Source organism: Neopsephotus bourkii, unplaced genomic scaffold (genome assembly GCF_033783945.1).
Source record: "Neopsephotus bourkii isolate Nb327-2 ecotype Australia unplaced genomic scaffold, CSIRO-AGI_Nbou_v1 NB_1820, whole genome shotgun sequence".
In the NCBI taxonomy this organism is placed as follows: Eukaryota; Metazoa; Chordata; class Aves; order Psittaciformes; family Psittacidae; genus Neopsephotus; species Neopsephotus bourkii.
In genome coordinates this window covers 11,445,049-11,463,333 of record NW_026902293.1, presented here as the reverse complement: position 1 = coordinate 11,463,333, position 18,285 = coordinate 11,445,049, and the positions used below count along the sequence as shown (strand labels likewise).

Below are 18,285 nucleotides of genomic sequence, written 5' to 3'. Positions count from 1 at the left end.
ATTATCTCAGTGGCTATGTATTTTTTATATATGTCTATTTTCTGCTTTTCTCATCTTTTTCCATAGCTGCTCATGAGATTATCATCTCATTACCAGTTAATTAAAAAAAAAAAAACCAAAACCAACAAAATAGAAACAAACAACCTCCCACAACACACAACCCCCCAAAAAAAAAATAATCAAGGGCATGATTATTTTTGTCTATCAAATTTTACTTTCACCTGTGCTCTCTGGACCAGTCCCAGCACCGATTCAGAATACAGTGCAAGAAACACTGAGTAACTGCTAGTGTCTATTTAAACTCTTCCATAAAAAAAAGTGTACTGCCACCAAATGAAAACACACATACACCTTAACCCTTAATTTGTTTCCATTGTGAGTTAGCTACTGCAGCTCTTACCTTAATATGCCTGAATTCCTAAGTTTCTTATTAGCCAAAATATTGCTGCCAGTTGTCCTGCAGTAGGACATGTACCTTTGTCCAGTTTATGAAGAGTCCTGAACTGGGTTCAAAAGACTTGCACAATAGAAATTCAGCTTTTTTTCTTTTTTAACACATAATGTGTCCCCTCCCTACCCTTACCTGTCGTTTTCACAAGTCTCTGAATTACATTTATGACTGGTTTTGGTTTTGCAGCTGCTGCCATCTGATTTATGGATTTCTACAACTCTCATAAGAAAGAAAGAACCTCTCCCATGCTTAGTGTCCAATTTCAGTTTAGCACAAGTAATAACATTACAGAATAAAAAGGTTAATTACATTTAAGAGCAATACACCATTTAACAAACTTGATTTGATGTTGAATAGAATCTACAAGTTAAGGAAAATGTTATTGTTCACCTGTGCTCGAGTAGGAAGCTTCCCTTTGGTATCAGCTGCCAATTTCCCCTTATTAGTAATACGTGCTGCTTGTTCCTTACAGAAATTGATGTGTCTGTCAGCTGCATTTTCATTAAACCTCCTCTGACAATATGGACACTGAATGTAATCTTAAAAACAAAAAACTAACATTAATGTTTTTTAAACAAAACCAGTTTTAAGTCTTTTAAAGACCAGCCCCACCCCCAGACAAAACTAAAGCCTCTTGAATCTGAAAATGAAAAATATATATTGCAGGGGAAAAGAATATTGCCCATATATAACACAAAAGATGTTTCTTATTTGATGGATAAGAACGAGAAGAGTGGCTGAAGATCAGAAATAACCTAAGAAAAATCAGAAACACTTTTAGAAATGCAATTCATCAGAGAAAGTGGCCAAAGAGATATATGGATGTGGCAAGGTTATCAGCTGGAAGGAAATGGAGAAGAGTAGAGACTAAATAAAAAAAAAACCACAAGCAAAACCAAAAAAAGCACCATCAAAACACCTCCCACATCACAAACACAGTTCAGTTTGTTCAAGATATGAAAATACATTAAAACTTTTCCCATACAAACAGCAAAAGACAACAAAACCTGTTTCCTCTGGCAATTTTGAAAGGACTACGAAATACTAACTGCAATACTAGAAATTATTACTAAAGAAAAAAAATCATAAATTTAACAACAAAAAAAAAGAAATCATAAGAAATCCTTCCAAAATTAGGAGACAACTACAGAGACACACAAAACAGGGCAGTTGGTGGCTGTATTTATTATTTTTCACAATTAATTTAGCCACATTACAAACAGTGTTACTTGCAGGAACTATTACTACTAACTTTGGGAAAAAAAAATAAAACACAAAAAACACAAAGGCCATGAAAGTGTTTAAAGTACTCAAAGATCCCTCATCCGTATGCTCAATGTATACCCCTTTAGATAAACTGCCCTTGCAAAGTAAAGTATTTGGGCTGCAGTTTCAGACAGACATTTTAGTGTCTAGAGATATGGATGCTGAATTCCCGAATTCCCTAGTTTACAGTATTCAAAATCATGAACCATGTAAACAACTTCAGAAACATTGGACAGTGATGAAGCAGATTAAATTGGCATGTTCCTAGGTAACTTTAGAAACATATAAAAAAAATGAGGATTCAGTCACTGCCTCCAATATTACATTTAGATATTATACAATCCAAAATAAAATTTACATTTTACTACAAATGCAGCAGATCTGGCTTAATTGCTTATCCTTTTAAATTGGTTATTTATTACTTCAAGTAACTAAAATTACATAGTGGCCACCAAACCACGAACTGTGACCCAGGAAGTGTGAGCAAAGTACACAGGAAGAACAGAGGAATCCATGAGAGAGGTGACAGGATGGGAATCTCATGTGGTAACAAGAAGGATTTTTTTATTTATTTTACATAAAACTCCACTACCATGAGAATACTCAAACATAAAACTATACCTTAAGAGATAGATAGGGCCAAAGTTAAAAAAACAAAAAAACAACCAAACAAAAAACCAGAACAGATGAATGCAAGCCCCTAGCTAATAAGAAAAGACATTTCCAGCTGTCTTACAGCTCAATTCCCACAGAATAATTTCAAAGCCCACTTAAGTAAATGGATCAGACTGTAGAGGATTAATATGGACTTTTCAAGAATCAAAGACTGTATCTTCCTCATTTTGTAAACTGCTTAGCACCAGTCAGCCACCTGCCTATCTGGAAGCTTTATAAAATACAAACTAATCGAAATAAAGCCCAGCATACATATGCAGTCAAGTTCAATGCAAATGGGGTCACTTAAGTTCCTTCTTAGTATCATGAGGCTATTCTACATTTCTAACGAAAAGGTGGGAGATCAAAGAACCAGCAATATAGCTTGTTTGCAAACTGAAAGCACACAATTAAATATGAAATATTAATACAGAACTCTTTCCTTTCACAGGAGAGAAAAAAAAAAAAAGGACCAGTTAGAAATATGCAATCCAAAGTCAGCTAAGTAGGAAAGGATGGATATACTCCATGATACCATGCATAATTCTCATTCACTCCTACATGTAAAGTGGAAAAGGAGCAACAGTAGCTGTCCCTGTCCTATATTTTGTTTGGTTCGATTTGTAAGAAGAGCATCCACTGATTACTTCATCTTATCTTCATTCTTCCTCCTGAGTTTTACCCACTGCAGCTGGATGAAGTCAGGAGACTAAAACTTGTAAACTCAGCTTGGAAAAAGTAAAAAACAGAAGGAACAGAAGCACAATATCTTTCTCTTCCCTCTACCTCCTATCCGCTTTCAAACAGGCTGAACAGAGTTACTTCCCTCTCTTAAAACTCATTGTGATGTCTGGAACCACGGAAGCACTATTTTAGTAGGCTTTCCAAAACAGATTTAGTTCTGGCTGTTTCTGCCTACATTATTAATGGTCCTTTCCATGATCAAGACTTATATTCCTTATCCACAACATTAAGTATTGGTTTTACTTTACTTTAAAATACATACGGCATTTCAAGATAGCATGTATGAATCCTGAATACTATGACTTCACTTCTTACTATGAATTCAGAATTACAATCCTAACACTGGGGTAATGCATTTCCTGTGGAGAAACAAGGCAGGGAACACTCCCATCCTCACTTGACCACCAGCAGAAGCAAAACACATGCTTTTTTCTGGTTTTCCCAATCCTTCTGAAAATAGCCATTGAACTGATCACATAGTTTAGCTCTTAGGACAAGAGCAAGAAATATATTCTCCAACCTGTTATAACATTTCAAAAGTTAACTGAAAAGTATACGTCTTATTCACTCACATCAGACTGTATCGACACTTTATCCAGCCTCAGTTCTGAAGGTACCCTTATTAATACAAATCCCACACATCTCATACCCAAAATGCAAGTACCCCCACCTTATGAGGAAGGATCAAATGCACACTAGAGCACGTACTGTACACATGAAACTAAATGTGAGTTCAGCAAGAAATGGGAGACACTGTATTTGAAGAACACAGTCAATGTGCATTCCTACAATGTAAATAGGTTGTGGGTGTCCAGCATCTAATTAAAAAGGCAGTCTGTTCTTTCTGAGCAGTTTCACTGTTGTGGACAGAAACAAGGTGCTGAAACTGTTTGCCCAGCATATGATTTATAAGACAGCAGCAAGCTGTAAGTTGCCCTTAACTACCTCTTGATTCATTAAAACAGTCATAGGCTTTGAAAGCTCACAGGATGGTAGCTAGCCAGACCCACAGTCACAAACCAGCATCTGCATGGAAATAATCAAAGTTACCTTCAAGAACTTGTGATTACTGTATTCCAACATATTCCTTTCCAATTCAAATTTTTATAAATTAAGTGTAAAAAAAAAAACCGCACAATTCTCTAAAGAATGGGATTGTTTTACATACCAGGGTCATATGACGGCGGAGGCGGTGGAGGCAGTTTTCCCCCATCTTTAAGATTAAGTCCTTTGGCTGCTCGTATAGTAGCTATAAATTCCTCATGCTTTCGTCTCCAGTTGGAAGGTTTTTTGGGTGGTTCTGGCTAAGAAGACAAAAAGAGCGAGCTTTATATGTTTGAAGATCTTACTTCAAGCTGAGTACGTGCCTTATTTTAGTACACAACATTATAGTTCAATTTCTTCTAGATCCTAGTTTATCTAATTATCACAAATCACCAGGAGAAATAAGCTTTATTATAGTGCATACATAGTTTTCTTAAAATGTTCATATGCACAGTAAATAACGTACCCGTGGCTTCAGAGGTTTTACTGTGGGAATGTCAGTTCCTTCTGCTCTCTGTCGGCTGGAATCAAATGTCTTCCTTTTCTTGGCAGAAGTTTTTTGGCAAATGGGTCCGTGCTTTTTCTATAAACAGAAAAAAAACAAGAAGGAGGATATAGAACTTAGCTTTCAATGTAAGTTATTAACATGTTCTTTCCCTCTTTCTCAATATGCCAATCAGCAAACGAGGCTCAACTCTTGGTAAATCAGATCTGACTGCTTTCACTCAAACATCTATGCCAGCCATTACTTTTAAAGCAGAAGTACAGGAATCCATGAGCACATACAAGGACACAAAAATTTGGGCAATGAAAAATAGGGAGCATCTGTATTTGCCCCCTGCAAATAAAAAAAGAATGATAATAGGCAAGCAGTATTTGCATTGAGTGCTCTCTGATATCCATATGCATATATTTAAGGACAGCCCAATTTCTATTAAGACTGAAAACCACAGTATGTTGAAGATGGCTAAGAAAACGCTCCATTTACTAGCTGAGGCTGCATAATGCTAGGGCTTACATCTGCAGAGGCAAACAGTAATTCTGTGACCCTAGAGAGGATGCTTCCAGAAGCATGTATTTTCAGAAAGTCATGGGAAACTTAAATAAAAATTAACTTCTTTCTAAGGAGCTTCAAAATTGAAACAAGTGGAATTTCTAATTATTTGGGACACCCCCCCCCCAAAACAAAAAAAAAAACAAAAAACCAACACAAAACATCAAAAAAAAACACCACCAAAACCCAAGCATCACTTGGTTTCTACTTTATTTAGCTACAGTGACCATTGCTTAACTCTTCTATCAACTTATCAGATCTAAAAGCCAACAGTGCTCACTCACACCACTTACCAGGGCTGCTGGAAAGAAAGTCCTTCCACAAATCCTGCATGGCAGCAGATCTCCAGTTTGCACTGTAACCTCATCTTAAAAAAAAACACAACATAAAACCAAAAACATACTTATGTTTTCATTCAGGATAAAAATTTCTTTCCAGATTGGTAACCTCATATAATTCACAAAAGTAAGTTACTACCGTAAAAGTATACATTCTTTGAACTATGCAGAGATAAAAAAGGAAAATGTAAGAGAAACAGTGTTATTTTCACATAATTGAGGATGGGGCTTTGAAATATTAAGTATTTACAACATTAGAATCATAGAATAGTTAAGGTTGGAAAAGGACCCTAAGATTATCTAGTCCCAACACCCCTGCCATGGGGGGGGACACCTCCCGCTAAGCCATCTCACCCAAGGCCTCATCCAACCTGGTCTTGAACACCACCAGGGATGGAGCATTCACAGCTTCCTTGGGCAACCCATTCCAGTGCCTCACCATCCTTATAGGCCCCCTTCAGATACTGGAAGGCTGCTATGAGGTCTCCATGCAGCCTTCTCTTCTCCAGGCTGAACAGCCCCAACTTCCTCAGCTTGTCTTCATACGGGAGGTGCTCCAGTCCCCTGATCATCCTCGAGGCCCTCCTCTGGACTGGTTTCAACAGTTCTATGTCCTTTTTATGTTGAGGACACCAGAACTGCACACGATACTCCAGGTGAGGTCTCACGAGAGCAGAGTAGAGGGGCAGGATCACAACCTCTGACCTCCTTCTGATGCAGCCCAGAAGCTTCAAGATCAATATTAAGGCTTTGCAATATTAAGATTTTCCAATACTGGGGCTGGGGCTAAGTTACTAAGGGAATGAAAGAAAGGAATTGAGATACCATAACTTAGAAAGACACACTCTGTGGTTAAAGACAACATCATCTCTGGATGAAAGACACACTCTGTGCTTAAGAAGAATACTATCTTTGTACAACCTACGAAAATAAGCAGGTGGAGGCTAGTTAAGCAGTAAGTTGGGGAGCCACCTGTCTACCAGAGAGTTATGAAATCGAACCTTAAAAGGAGATAAATAAGAGGAAGGGGTGTACAAAAATCAAGTAAGGGGAGATGTAAACAGAGGCGGGACAGTTAATATGCAGATCATACACGTTGGATAGGCTGCAAAACTTGGAGTGCTTAACCAATGGGGAAATAAGGGAGGGAAATTGCAGCCGGGATAGGAAATACAAATCATAGTTCTGCTTTTGCTGTGTGTGCCTACTTGCTAGGACACCCTTTTCTGCAAAAATATTAATAGCTGCTTCACTGCTGTGTCTACCCTGAGCTTAAGTTTTTGTCTAAAGACCATTTCTCAGAAACAGATGATAGACAAGTTACATGCCCAGTAACGTGTCACCATAAATCCTGCTAATTTACAATACAAAACACTGCACCTTTAAAAGGATGCCTGTATGTCAATATGTAAACGACAAACTCACTGTAAGTCACAATAACAGCCAAAATACATACCAGTATTTAGTATTTCTGTGTCTTTCAAAGAGAATCACCTGTTCACAGTATCAGACTCACATCCCATCATTTATTTTTTAAGTTAAACTATTTAGCTTTCTCTTGAAAAGTAAAAAATCCTTAATGCTATTTCTATTCTATTTTATGCAGAGTATCACTGACAGTTTACAAAAGCATTTCTGATGTTGCTATTCAAGCAATGGTAACAAAAAGCATAAACGGTATACTTGAGATGCAACAGATTCATAGAACCAGATAAAAGACCAGCAAATCAAATAGCCAAGCCTATGCAAGCAAGTATATTCATACAGTATGCATCATGCAATGGAGTCATGGCACAGACTAAAAACTCTACATGCTCTCCCAGTAACTGGTATCTATTGTATTTAGTACTGCACCAGAGGGTAACTGGGATATTTTTATATCACATATTGTCTTGGGTTCAGCTGTAACAGGTATTTTTCTGAGGAGGGGCACAAGAAGCCAGGAGAAAGCAGAGACAAGACACCTGCCAACTGATACACAGCCTGACCCAAGCAACGATATAGCCCTTCCAGGTAACTGCCCCCAGATTGTATACTGGGCATGACGTGCTGTGGTACAGAATACCTCCCTGGCTAGTTTGGGTCAGGTGTCCTGTCTGTTTCCTCCCAGCTTCCCCTCCTCCCTGACAGGGCATGAGACTCAGAAAGTCCTTGGTCAGACTAAACGTTACTTAGCAACAACTTCAGTGTTATCAGCGCCGTTCCCAGGCTGAAAGTCAAAAACACAGCACTGCACCAGCTACTAAAGAAGGAGAAAAATGACTGCTACTGCTGAACCCAGGACACACGTATTTTAGGCAAACTAGTGGATTAAACTAATGAAGTTATGAACATAGCAACATTCAATGATTGTTCATCAGGGCTTTTTTCCAGTTAATCAGTGGAAAATAACTTTCCATCTAAACATACATACTTGCCAATGAAGTACAAGATCAGTCCTAAAGAAAATTAATTTTTAAAAATGTTTTATGGCAAACAAATGTAGATTCAGGAAGTCATGGTTCCCACTGAAAACATTTCATTCCAAAGGCAAACATTAATACCGAGTGAGATTTCCAGTATCAGTATGTAACCAGTTGGTCTGTTTCTATATTTTCAATTCCTTGAATGACATTCATCATCAGTTTACAACTACATATAATGTATCAATGTATCTAAAAAAATTAGATGAAATTTGTTAGATGAAATAAATCAGAATTAGTGATCTCAAAAAAGTGTATAGTATAAGATTAAGAATCTGACCAAGGGAAAGATTCTTTCAAATATCTGTCTTCTTTAAAAAAAAAAAAAAAAAAAAAAAAAAGAGAGAAAAAAGAAAAAAGCTACATTTTCCACCATTTTCTTCTGTTCACTAAAGTCTGGGATTCAAGCCTGTGTTTAAACTCATCATTAAAAAGAGACTTGATAAAAGCTCACCTGATCGAGCAGTATTTATATATCACATACCAGTGCGTAACAAATGCTTATTAGCACTCACTGCAGCTACAGTTACAGAGGTGGATTTTCTTACAGCATTCCTACCCTCCTTTGCTGCTGGCAGCTACTCAATCACATTTGCCAAGAGCTATTGCTACTACAACACCTCCTCCCCTGTAATACAAACCACTGACCCAAAACACAAAAGGAAGTCGTTTTAAAAAATGAGCTCTTTCAGTTTTGTTGAAACTGGGAAGCCTACAGACATACAGATTTGCACACCTACCCTTCCAATTTTGAAATCATTCCACTTTGATTTTCCCCACCTTTAAAGTAAAAAAATAAATAAAAAATAATCATAAAACCTTAATATTTCTCTCTAGGAGCACATGAGCCTTCCCTAACAGAAGGGTTAGCAAAGTCACCAACTTGAAATCTGAATTAAAAATAAATTTGCCAAAATAAATAAATTTAAAAATAAAATTGCCGAAGTTGCAGTAGAGTCGGTTTTGGTGTGGGACTGTGGTTTGGGGATTTTTTTTGTGTGTGGGTTCTGGTTCATGGTTTATATTTTCTACTTTATTTTGTTGGGGGGTTTTTTTTGTTGTTGTTTTTTTTTTTAATGCATTAGATATCGTGCATGAATGCTACACCACCTCTGGAACGGAAATTAATAGAAATGGCTGTTATGTTGGGGGAAGGAGGTTTAAATAAAATAAAAAGAAGGAACACTCAAATCAAGAAACAGAAGAAGTATTTGGCAAAGGCATCTGATAATTGAAACCGGTAGTAAAATAGTGTCATGGTAATTTTCTTCAGCCTTCTTTAAGTCTCACAACAATGCAGGGATCACCATTATTTTGGTTATAAAACCACAGAAGACCCAAGATCCAGCAGCTATGCCTCTTTCTCCTTTTACTGTTTTTAATACCACTAATCACCAGTACTTAGCATGCTTTTATTAAACCTGAATGAACATAGTTAACCTGGAAGGGGACAGACATAATTATTACTGCTATCTAATCTAAACACACTTAGGGAAAAGAGAACTATGTTCAGAATGGTTATGCAAATATCAAAGAAAGGAGCAGTACTTCAGTTGAAGTGATGCCAAAACTATGATATATAGCTTTACACCCTATTCTTCTACTGTCTGCTCCAGACCAGGTCTTAAATAAAAATACAAGAGTACAACCTCGTAAGATGATGTGTATCCAAATTAAACAACTAGATTGGAAGTTCAATTAGCAGCATTACAGTTATCTCATAGCCTGGGTTTCTAAACTGTCCCAGCCACAGCTCCTCCTCCGGCCACTTCTAGAGTACAACCTCCTTCCAAATCATGTTTTTCTACCTACACAGAAGTTATCGCACACATTCCTTTTGAATATCGTCACAGTCTAGTTACACATACTTTCTGATTTTGAAGTTGGAGTTTAGCTGTGAAGTTTGGGTGGACCTCAAAGTCTGACAGCATAGCCGTACAGTCAGTCCCTCAGATGTAGCTGCTTTCAATACTCAGATGAATTTAGACCTCCTCAAAACCTAGATTTCTACAGAACTACTGCATTTTTTTTCCTCTCCCCTCTCACGTTCACATACAGCAACTGATTTACAGCAGAAAGTGTAAGTTGCCAGTTCTCAGACTTATCTTTATCAGTACAGTATGTGGAACTCATCAATACATACAAGTTGCATCTGAGTCACAGGCATAATGCTAGCTCTTGCTATCACGTTTACAAATTAAGCAGTTGTGTAAATAAATTCCACACCTAGAGGGAGCAGAAGGCTTCAGGATTGCTGAACAGCTATTAATTGAAGTTTTATTACAGTTTTCTCTTTTGAAGAGCTATGTATACCCAAGTATATGTTTGCACTTAGATACAAAATGCAGCTTCAAAGAAACAAGACTTTGCTTGGTCTCAATACCAATATTTTGTCATGTTGCAAAATCTGACTGCCCTTCAAAACCTTTTATTTATCTGCAGCAGTGACAGCACTAAATGACTTGGGCCAGTCAATTGTGATAATCACAACAATCAAGCCTCACCGAATTCAAACTTGCAGAAACATTTCAGTACAATTTCCAGTCCTGAGACTAGGTACCTATTTGAAACCAGCAAACAATCTACAACTGCTGAAAGTTATTACCTGAGTGTTTGCCAAATTCTCACACAAAACTGCATTTGTTGCTTTTAGCATAATTCCCCCCTCATCTCCAAAAGCAAGGTATTTTCCACTTCAGATTTCTGTATTTGGGGTCAAAAAAAAATTGCAGTGATTTTCCTAGATTAATTAGAATCTGTATCCTCGAGCCACAGCATCTAGTTCTTTGGTGACTGTCAAGTCTCCAGAACATGTCTACCTATCAGTATTGACTAGGTTATATTTTTAATCAACACATGAAATAACAATAGTCTGAAAAGACTAATGACTGATACTATAAACAGGTACATATACTGTACCATAAATACTATAAACAGAAGTCACCTAAAAATGATACTGATGCAGCAACATAGGTAGAGAACACTTCTTTCAACAGCCAAATATGATATAGAGCATTAATTTTTAAAGAGCATTAAATAAAATTTAAAAAGTATACCAAAAATGGTGTAAGTTTTGCAAGTTTTCTTTATTTTGCCAAAAGGGATTCTGAAATGTAAACGGAAGTCAGACAAAGATGCCATACTGCTTAGCAACTGGCAGTATTTGCCATGCTTTGGTAAAGTCTACTTGATAACTGACAATATGCATGATTCACTACCAAGCAAATCCCTTCTTGCCTATGCTATTCAGCATTTTGCAAGAAGAGTTAAAGGAAGAAAGAGAAAATCAAAGTAAGCTCTGTCTCTTACTATTCAACTGTTCACATACTTTGAAATATTTATGCAATCAGGTTATTCACAACTGTATAACAAATAGGAAACCAATCTACTTTTATCTATCTACCCCTAATCTTAGTGGAAAGTCTCATGAATTCTCCTCTACTTTTGTATTGACAATGCAGTCTAATCTTGTTCAAACATGTCATTTCTGCTTCCAAAGGTAATAAAAAGCAGCATAACTTCCATTCCTTCAAGCTGAAAAGCCTGAGTGAGACTTTCACAGTACCTCTGCATGTTTTGCATCAGCTGTTCAGCCTGACAATGCAAGTGCATTATATTTGTCAATATTACTGTTATTCCATTGAACACGACTCTGATGATGGCAAGTTTGGTACAACTTCCTTGAAAATAATATATCAAGTCATCCCATTGCTCTAAAATGACAACCTGGAGGAGGATTTGGCAAAGGATTTTTTTGTGACTGAGAAATTATTTGCATGCAGCTGAGACAACTTGCATCACGGCATACTCCCCTTTTCTACAATTCTTTCTTTCCTCCCTTCCTCATATGAGGCATAACCTTTAATGTGGAAAACATACCAATGTCACACTAAAAATAACCAGCTCTCCTGGACTCCTCTTTAGGGCCATGTCTCATGGGATTCTTACAAGCAGATCCCTGAACAAGTCAAAGTCTGCTCTCCTGAAGTCCAGGGTTGAGATCCTGCTATTTGCCCAGCTTCCTTGCCTCAGGACCCTGAATTCAATCATCCCCTGGTCACTTCAGGTAAGGCTGCCTGCCCCTAGCCTTCACATCTCAAACATTTGTTGGTATGTCATCAGCAGAAATGAATCCCCTTGTCAGCTCCTCAATCACCTGAGTCAGGAATTTGTCATCAATGCACACCAGAAGCCTCCTAGATTGCTTGTGCCTTGCTGATTTGTCCCTCCAGCTGGTATTGAGTGGCTCATGAGGGCCAGGGCCTGTGAATATGAGGCTTCTTCAAATTATCTGAAGGAAGCATCATCTTTTTCCTGAAGAAGTGGATTGTAGAAGACACCCAGAACAGCATTTCCCACATTGGTCTGCTTGCTAACCCTGATCCATAAGCTCACAGGTGGCTCCACAGCACAGCTCAGTGCATTCTCACTGCTCTCACACATAAAGGGCAACTTCTCTGCTTGTAGTCCAGCTGGTTCTTCCTGAAGAGCTTGTATTCATCCACCTAAATACTACAGTCCTGTGAGCTGTCCTACACATGATCTCAGCAAGATCCTACCCCTCCAACTGCATGCAGACCTCCAAATCTTATTTATTCCCATATTGTGTTAACACACAGACATTTTAGAAAGGCACTCAGTTGTGATGATTATCCAGAAAAATCGATGAGAGTTTCCCCTGTAATGCATATGGAAACACAACAAATAAGCAGCACTATCTGATCAATCTGACTTCCAGATACATTATCTGGTCTTCCATTAGTGTGCTTTAAGATTAACTAAAGCCACTAGAAAGCGTGTGACCTATAAAATCTATGTATATGTTACACAATTCTGCTCTGGCATCATAAACTCACTACTCTTCTCTATTAGGCTACAAGCACCATGATGACTGTATACAGGCAATCACGCAAAGACGAGCTTTCTCACTAGTCTTAAACCAAAACTGCTTTGCACTACTGACCCCCAAATTCTGTACTCTACTACACAAAAGTAATTGGACAGAGCAATCCCAACCTAAGCCTGCTTGCTTATCAGAATATTACTCAGCTAACAAGAGAATAATGTTTTAGAAACAATTCTGATAATTTTGATAATTTATATTGTATCAGCTCCCAGTTTGCTCCCTCCAGTCAACTGTTTAACATAGCCCCAGAACTTGATTTTACTGAAATGAAACAACTGCTTTTTATAATAACCACATCGTGTGCGTGTGTGCAGGTAAAATACATTCATCTTCCTACTATATTCAACCAACTGAATACAATTACCAGATGAATCTAGTTTCTGCAATTTAAGTTAAAAATACAGGAATTCTACAAAAAACATAGAAAAGGGTGTAAAATCTACTCGTTCCAAGATGCTGAAGAAACTAAGCTGAAACATTCAAACTACTGTCTACACATAGTACTTTGTTCTTTTAAAGGCAAAACGTATTCTGATAGCACACTTCCCCTATCATAATGGCCTAAACTTAGCTTTCTGAATTTTCATTAAGTAAAACATTTCCTTTCAGTTGCTTCACCAAAGCATAACCAAAAAATAAAAACATAATTGCTTTAGAAAAAGTAAATACATTGACCACAATTATACAGTGTATTAAATGTCAGATCATTTAAGGGAGGTGCACACGTGCCTAGTGAAACACAGCAATTCAATGCAGTCACATTTATCAGTGTTTTAATGGCTACTGGAAACAAAAAACTGCTCAAAAAGAATATACGTTAATATTAGTTTTGCATTTCAATCCTTAATAGTTTGCAATTTTTTAGAACAATACAGCAAAATTAATTAAAAGAAGAAAAAAAGAAAAAGCTGAAGTATTTCAAAAAGGCAAGAACCTCTCTCAAATGGAGCTTAAGAAAATGGCTGCCAAGCAAGGAAGCTGCTGCATGCAGCCAGTGAGGCAAGAGAAAGATGAATACTAAAGGAAAAGGAAGACTTATATTAATATTATATTTTTTCAAAACAGAAAAAAATGTCTGTAGTGTCAGGGAAAAATAGGACTGGGCATTAACCTACTCAGAAATCCTGTCGAAGCAAGTATAAGCATTTGCTTTCAATAGTTGCATTACTAATATTAAACCCTGAAGTAGAATGCTTGCACTATTTGGGGTGGGGTGTCTCAGACATTATCAGTACCAGTGAAAGGTCCAGGGACAAACGCTATTGCAGCACAGATCTCAGCTCTCAGCAGAAGATGCTACATCGGGAGTCTTATTCTTATGAGACCTCAAGGGCACACCCAGACTGCTCACAGTCTAAATGCTTAATCACAGTAGTCTCTGTTTGGCATCTGCATGGGAAAGCGCTGGGTTTGAGACTGCAGGCTATTTCCTGAGCAAGCAGCCACCCATCCCCTCCCAACCACAACCAGTCTTCTCTGGCTGCTAGAGCGCAAGCTGGAGAACACTGAGGCTGGATAAGTGATGCCATTACTGACCACAGAGCTGGACTTTTGCCCTCAGACACAGCTGCCCCTCTCCCCTTCACGCTTTAGGCAGCAGGAGTCATGACCTGCTGGGATGGGCTGGGAACAAGTGTGGGTACCATCGTTTAGTCGGATCAAGCAGCTGTTGTCGGCATCCTCCCAGAGAAAACAACAGGCTGGAGAGAAGCCAATCAAATGCCGATCACTGGACTGCTCCAGCTTATGTGAAGTCAGGAATTCTGGGCTTGGATCACCTCCTCCGTCTCCTTCAAGCAAAAAAGGGAGCAACAGACATGCGAGCATGACAGCTTTTTCTTGCCATCTACCAGTGAATGCAATCAGCAGATGCTAACCCAGCAAAAATGGTCCTGAGAGCACATGGTGGACTACTCAGGAAAGGATTTTTAAACTCACTTTACAAATCACTACATTTTCAGACACTGATGGTCTATTGCTCTGAGTATTTTCACTAATAAATTAAATGAAAATTGAAAATCAGCCAAACAGCACATGGCTGCAAAGTAACAAATACTAAACTAGTGACTTCAGATTTTACATCAAATTTGTCACTTGTAATGACACACGTGTGCACTGACTTCTTTTACAAAACTTTACATATTTCCCTTTCAGTATGAACCTAGTAATATAATGATACTGATATACAAATAAAATAATAAAGCAACTGACTTAAAAAAAAAAACAAAAGTAAATTTTAGAAAAAAACTTAAGTCTCACAGAAACCTACTTCACCATTTCACTGAACATTTAAACTTGCATGTAGTGAGAAAATGCGACTGCAACACCAAAAATATTTAGCTTTTAAATGTCAGTAATGCAGCTCCATGAGCCAAATAATCATGAATATAGTTAGAACTCTCCATCATGTTATGAAGGAATCGTTATAAAATTATTTAATAGCATGCTCAAATAAACAGAAGTAAAACACATCTTGCATCTGTAGCGCTGAGCTCCTGAAAAGTAAAGCATTGTCTTCCAAGGGAGGAAAGTCCAAGCATCCTGTTCCTGAGGGGGTCTTACACAATCATAAAAGGAGACTGCCAAAAGAGAAGTCCCTCCCTCCACCATAAGCACATCGCTTGCACACACAAATGCCAGGACCTGCTGTACAGATCAGCTCTGGGAAATGATTTTACTGAGCACTAATATAGGGAAGGAGCAGTCCAAGCCAGATTTCAGAAGCAGCCCATACTTCCATGTCAGGTGAATATGACTCTGCAACTGTGCTTCTAAACACAAATTTAATCTAAAATGGCAACCAGTAACACTACTCTGAGTGGAGCAATGCCTGGGGAAAAAAAAGCATAATTCCCAATGAAGTAATTTATTATTGTTATTAGTTTTGCTTACGTTTTCCCTGTCTTATGGCCACCTTTCTACAGAAACTTCATCTTGAGCCTAACCTAACCTGCATCAAGAGACAGCTTAAACTGAAAAACTGTAAATCAAAGCAAAGCCACTTGCTTCAAACATTTTGACATAAATAAGGACTTATTTTATGTCATGATGATTTGTTTAGAGAAAGAAAAACACAGCACAAAGCAACCCACAAAATCACAAAACCATTATGTTCTTCAGTCTCAAAAACTTTAGCATTCAAGGATGCTGGATAACAGCTCAAGATATGAGTGGTCACAATGCAATGCCATCTGAAGTTCTAGAAATGTCTTACTACCCATGCTATTCTCAAATTAATCTTGAGTCCTCAGAAGGAACATTGAAAAAAATGTTTTGATAAGCTGTAGCTTCTGAAAGTACTTTCAAGAAAAGGTTCACAGAGTAAATATGAGATTTCACCCATGCTTTAGCAGTTCTTCCTTCCACCACGCCTAGTACCTACCAAAACACACACAAAATGTAAACTATTTCCAGCACAAAGTCAGAAGCTGGATAAGTTCTACTGCAAAAACGGCATGTTGTTTCAGGTTTCTGCTATTACCCTGCAGTTCTACTTTCTGCCCACCCTCTGTTACGAAGGTGCTAGAGCTGATACAAAAACAGCTGGCACAGCTGGCCTTGGTAAGTTAGCTCATAGTCAAATCAATTGATGGATGGGCTGCAGATGATTCACAGTCCCAAATGCAGTCAAAGACACAGCTTAATGCAAACTTAAAACAAGTTGTCCCCTTCTGGACAGCAACACAGATTTGTCACAGGACTGTCATCAGAGTGCCTGATAAAGCATTATCTGAGAAACACCAGACACCATCTTCAAATTTAAAGGCATTAATAGTGAGCAAAGCATAATGAGTAAATCAGAGAATCTGTAGGGATTTTAATGCCAAATCGTGTCCAAATGTATGGCTTTGAAGTCACTATGTCTAAGAATACTGTAAAATCTGACAAAGAAGGAAGACAAAGTAATTCAGGGAGAACTATTTCTCCAACTGTGCTAGAAGGGATAAAGAACAAAGGCTAGCTTGTGCTCACCCCTATTGAAGCACTCAGTTACCTCTAGAGAAGCACGGCATGGAAGACTTAATGACTGTTTTGGGAAAGTTACTCAGAAGAAGCCTGTGGTTTTTTCTCAAGTAGTAGGGTTAAAGCAGCTTGCAAAACACAGTAATGACAAGCCTACCGAAATGCTCAGACAGCAAGCTGTAACTTTCTATGCTATGATGACTACTCTGGGGAGTGATGGTGACTTCACTAAAGCAACTGGCACAGGATAAAGTTGCAAAGGATAAACTCAGTAAACACATACCTAGTCTTCACTGCACTGAACACTTCCCTAGCATCACAAGCGTATCCTAACACCCACGTTAGCCATCTGTTTGCAAAAAAAGGATGCCTGGCAAGAATACCCGCCTGACCCGCTGTCATACTCCGCGCAACGCACCCTCCCGCCAGCGGCGGATCACCGAGCAGACTCATCGCGGTCTGAGCTTGGCCGCGGCAGAAAGGGGCCGGCGGGGCACCGCCACAGCCCTGCAGCTCGGCTGGGAGAACCGAAAAGCGCCCTAGACAAAGAGTAGGGAGGCCGGCCCTGACCGCCGCGCCTGCCGCCCGTTCCGCCGCGCTCCGCATAGGGAACCACCACCACTCGCCTTTGTTCGTGGCCTCACAGGCACGCGGCCCCACTCCTCCAGCCCTCCCAACTTCAGCCCCGTCGCCCCCCGTACCGCCGGCAGCGGAGCGAGGCAAGGCCGCCGCGCCGCCGCAGGCGGGGTCCAAGAACGGGGAAGACAGCGCCCGGGCCCTAGGTCCCACCGCCGCCACCGCCCAAGCACGCCCCGCCACAGCCCAGAGGCTCGGCCCAGGCGCCCGCCAGCTGCGCCAGCCAGCTGCACCCGGTGAAGGGAAAAAACACCTCCCCACTGCCTCTCACCTTCCAGCCCCTCCATACTGCACCCTGACCAGCAGCTTTAGTCCCGCCGCTGCTGTGGCAACGCCGCCACCTCCCCGCCCGCTAACAACCGCCGCTCCCATTGGCCGGGCGCGCTGCGCGAGCGATCGGCCTGGCCTCCCCCTCCTCCGCCGTGAGCACCGCCTGTCACCGCCCCACGCCTCTGCGAGCCTTCCCCCTGCCCGGTCCGCCGCTCCTCTGCAGCACAGAGCCCGCCCAGAAAGGCGCTGCCCCGGCAGCCACCGCCCCGCCGTGCTAGGTCGGTCTGTGTGGCCAGAGGAGCGGGGACCCTGGTCCGAGCTTCTTCGTGCAAAACCCGGCCATAGCCTAGTTCTGATACAGTCTGACCTGGCCTGTAGGCCGGGTGTTGAGGTTACGCTATGGCCAGGATCTGTTTCCTCCAACAGCAGCCCTTGTATATGATGACCAGAGTGAGTCACAAAGTGGTTTGTGTTAGAAGAGGCTTTAAAGCTCACCT

At 39.7% G+C, this 18,285-nt stretch overlaps 1 protein-coding gene across 2 annotated transcripts in view; it reads right to left on the bottom strand.

Annotated features, from left to right (window-relative positions):
- ZC2HC1A (zinc finger C2HC-type containing 1A) overlaps nucleotides 1-17,884 on the bottom strand; it is a 32,644-nt gene extending 14,760 nt beyond the window's left edge. For both annotated transcript variants that reach the window (XM_061343003.1, XM_061343004.1), the window contains exons 1-5: nucleotides 17,790-17,884; nucleotides 5,507-5,580; nucleotides 4,626-4,742; nucleotides 4,284-4,419; nucleotides 842-990 (exon numbers count right to left, since the gene is read on the bottom strand). In XM_061343003.1, coding sequence (XP_061198987.1) covers nucleotides 842-990; nucleotides 4,284-4,419; nucleotides 4,626-4,742; nucleotides 5,507-5,580; nucleotides 17,790-17,805 — 492 coding nt within the window. In that variant the 5' untranslated portion in view covers nucleotides 17,806-17,884. The remainder of the gene's footprint in view (nucleotides 1-841; nucleotides 991-4,283; nucleotides 4,420-4,625; nucleotides 4,743-5,506; nucleotides 5,581-17,789) is intronic.
- Between the last annotated feature and the right edge of the window lie 401 nt (nucleotides 17,885-18,285).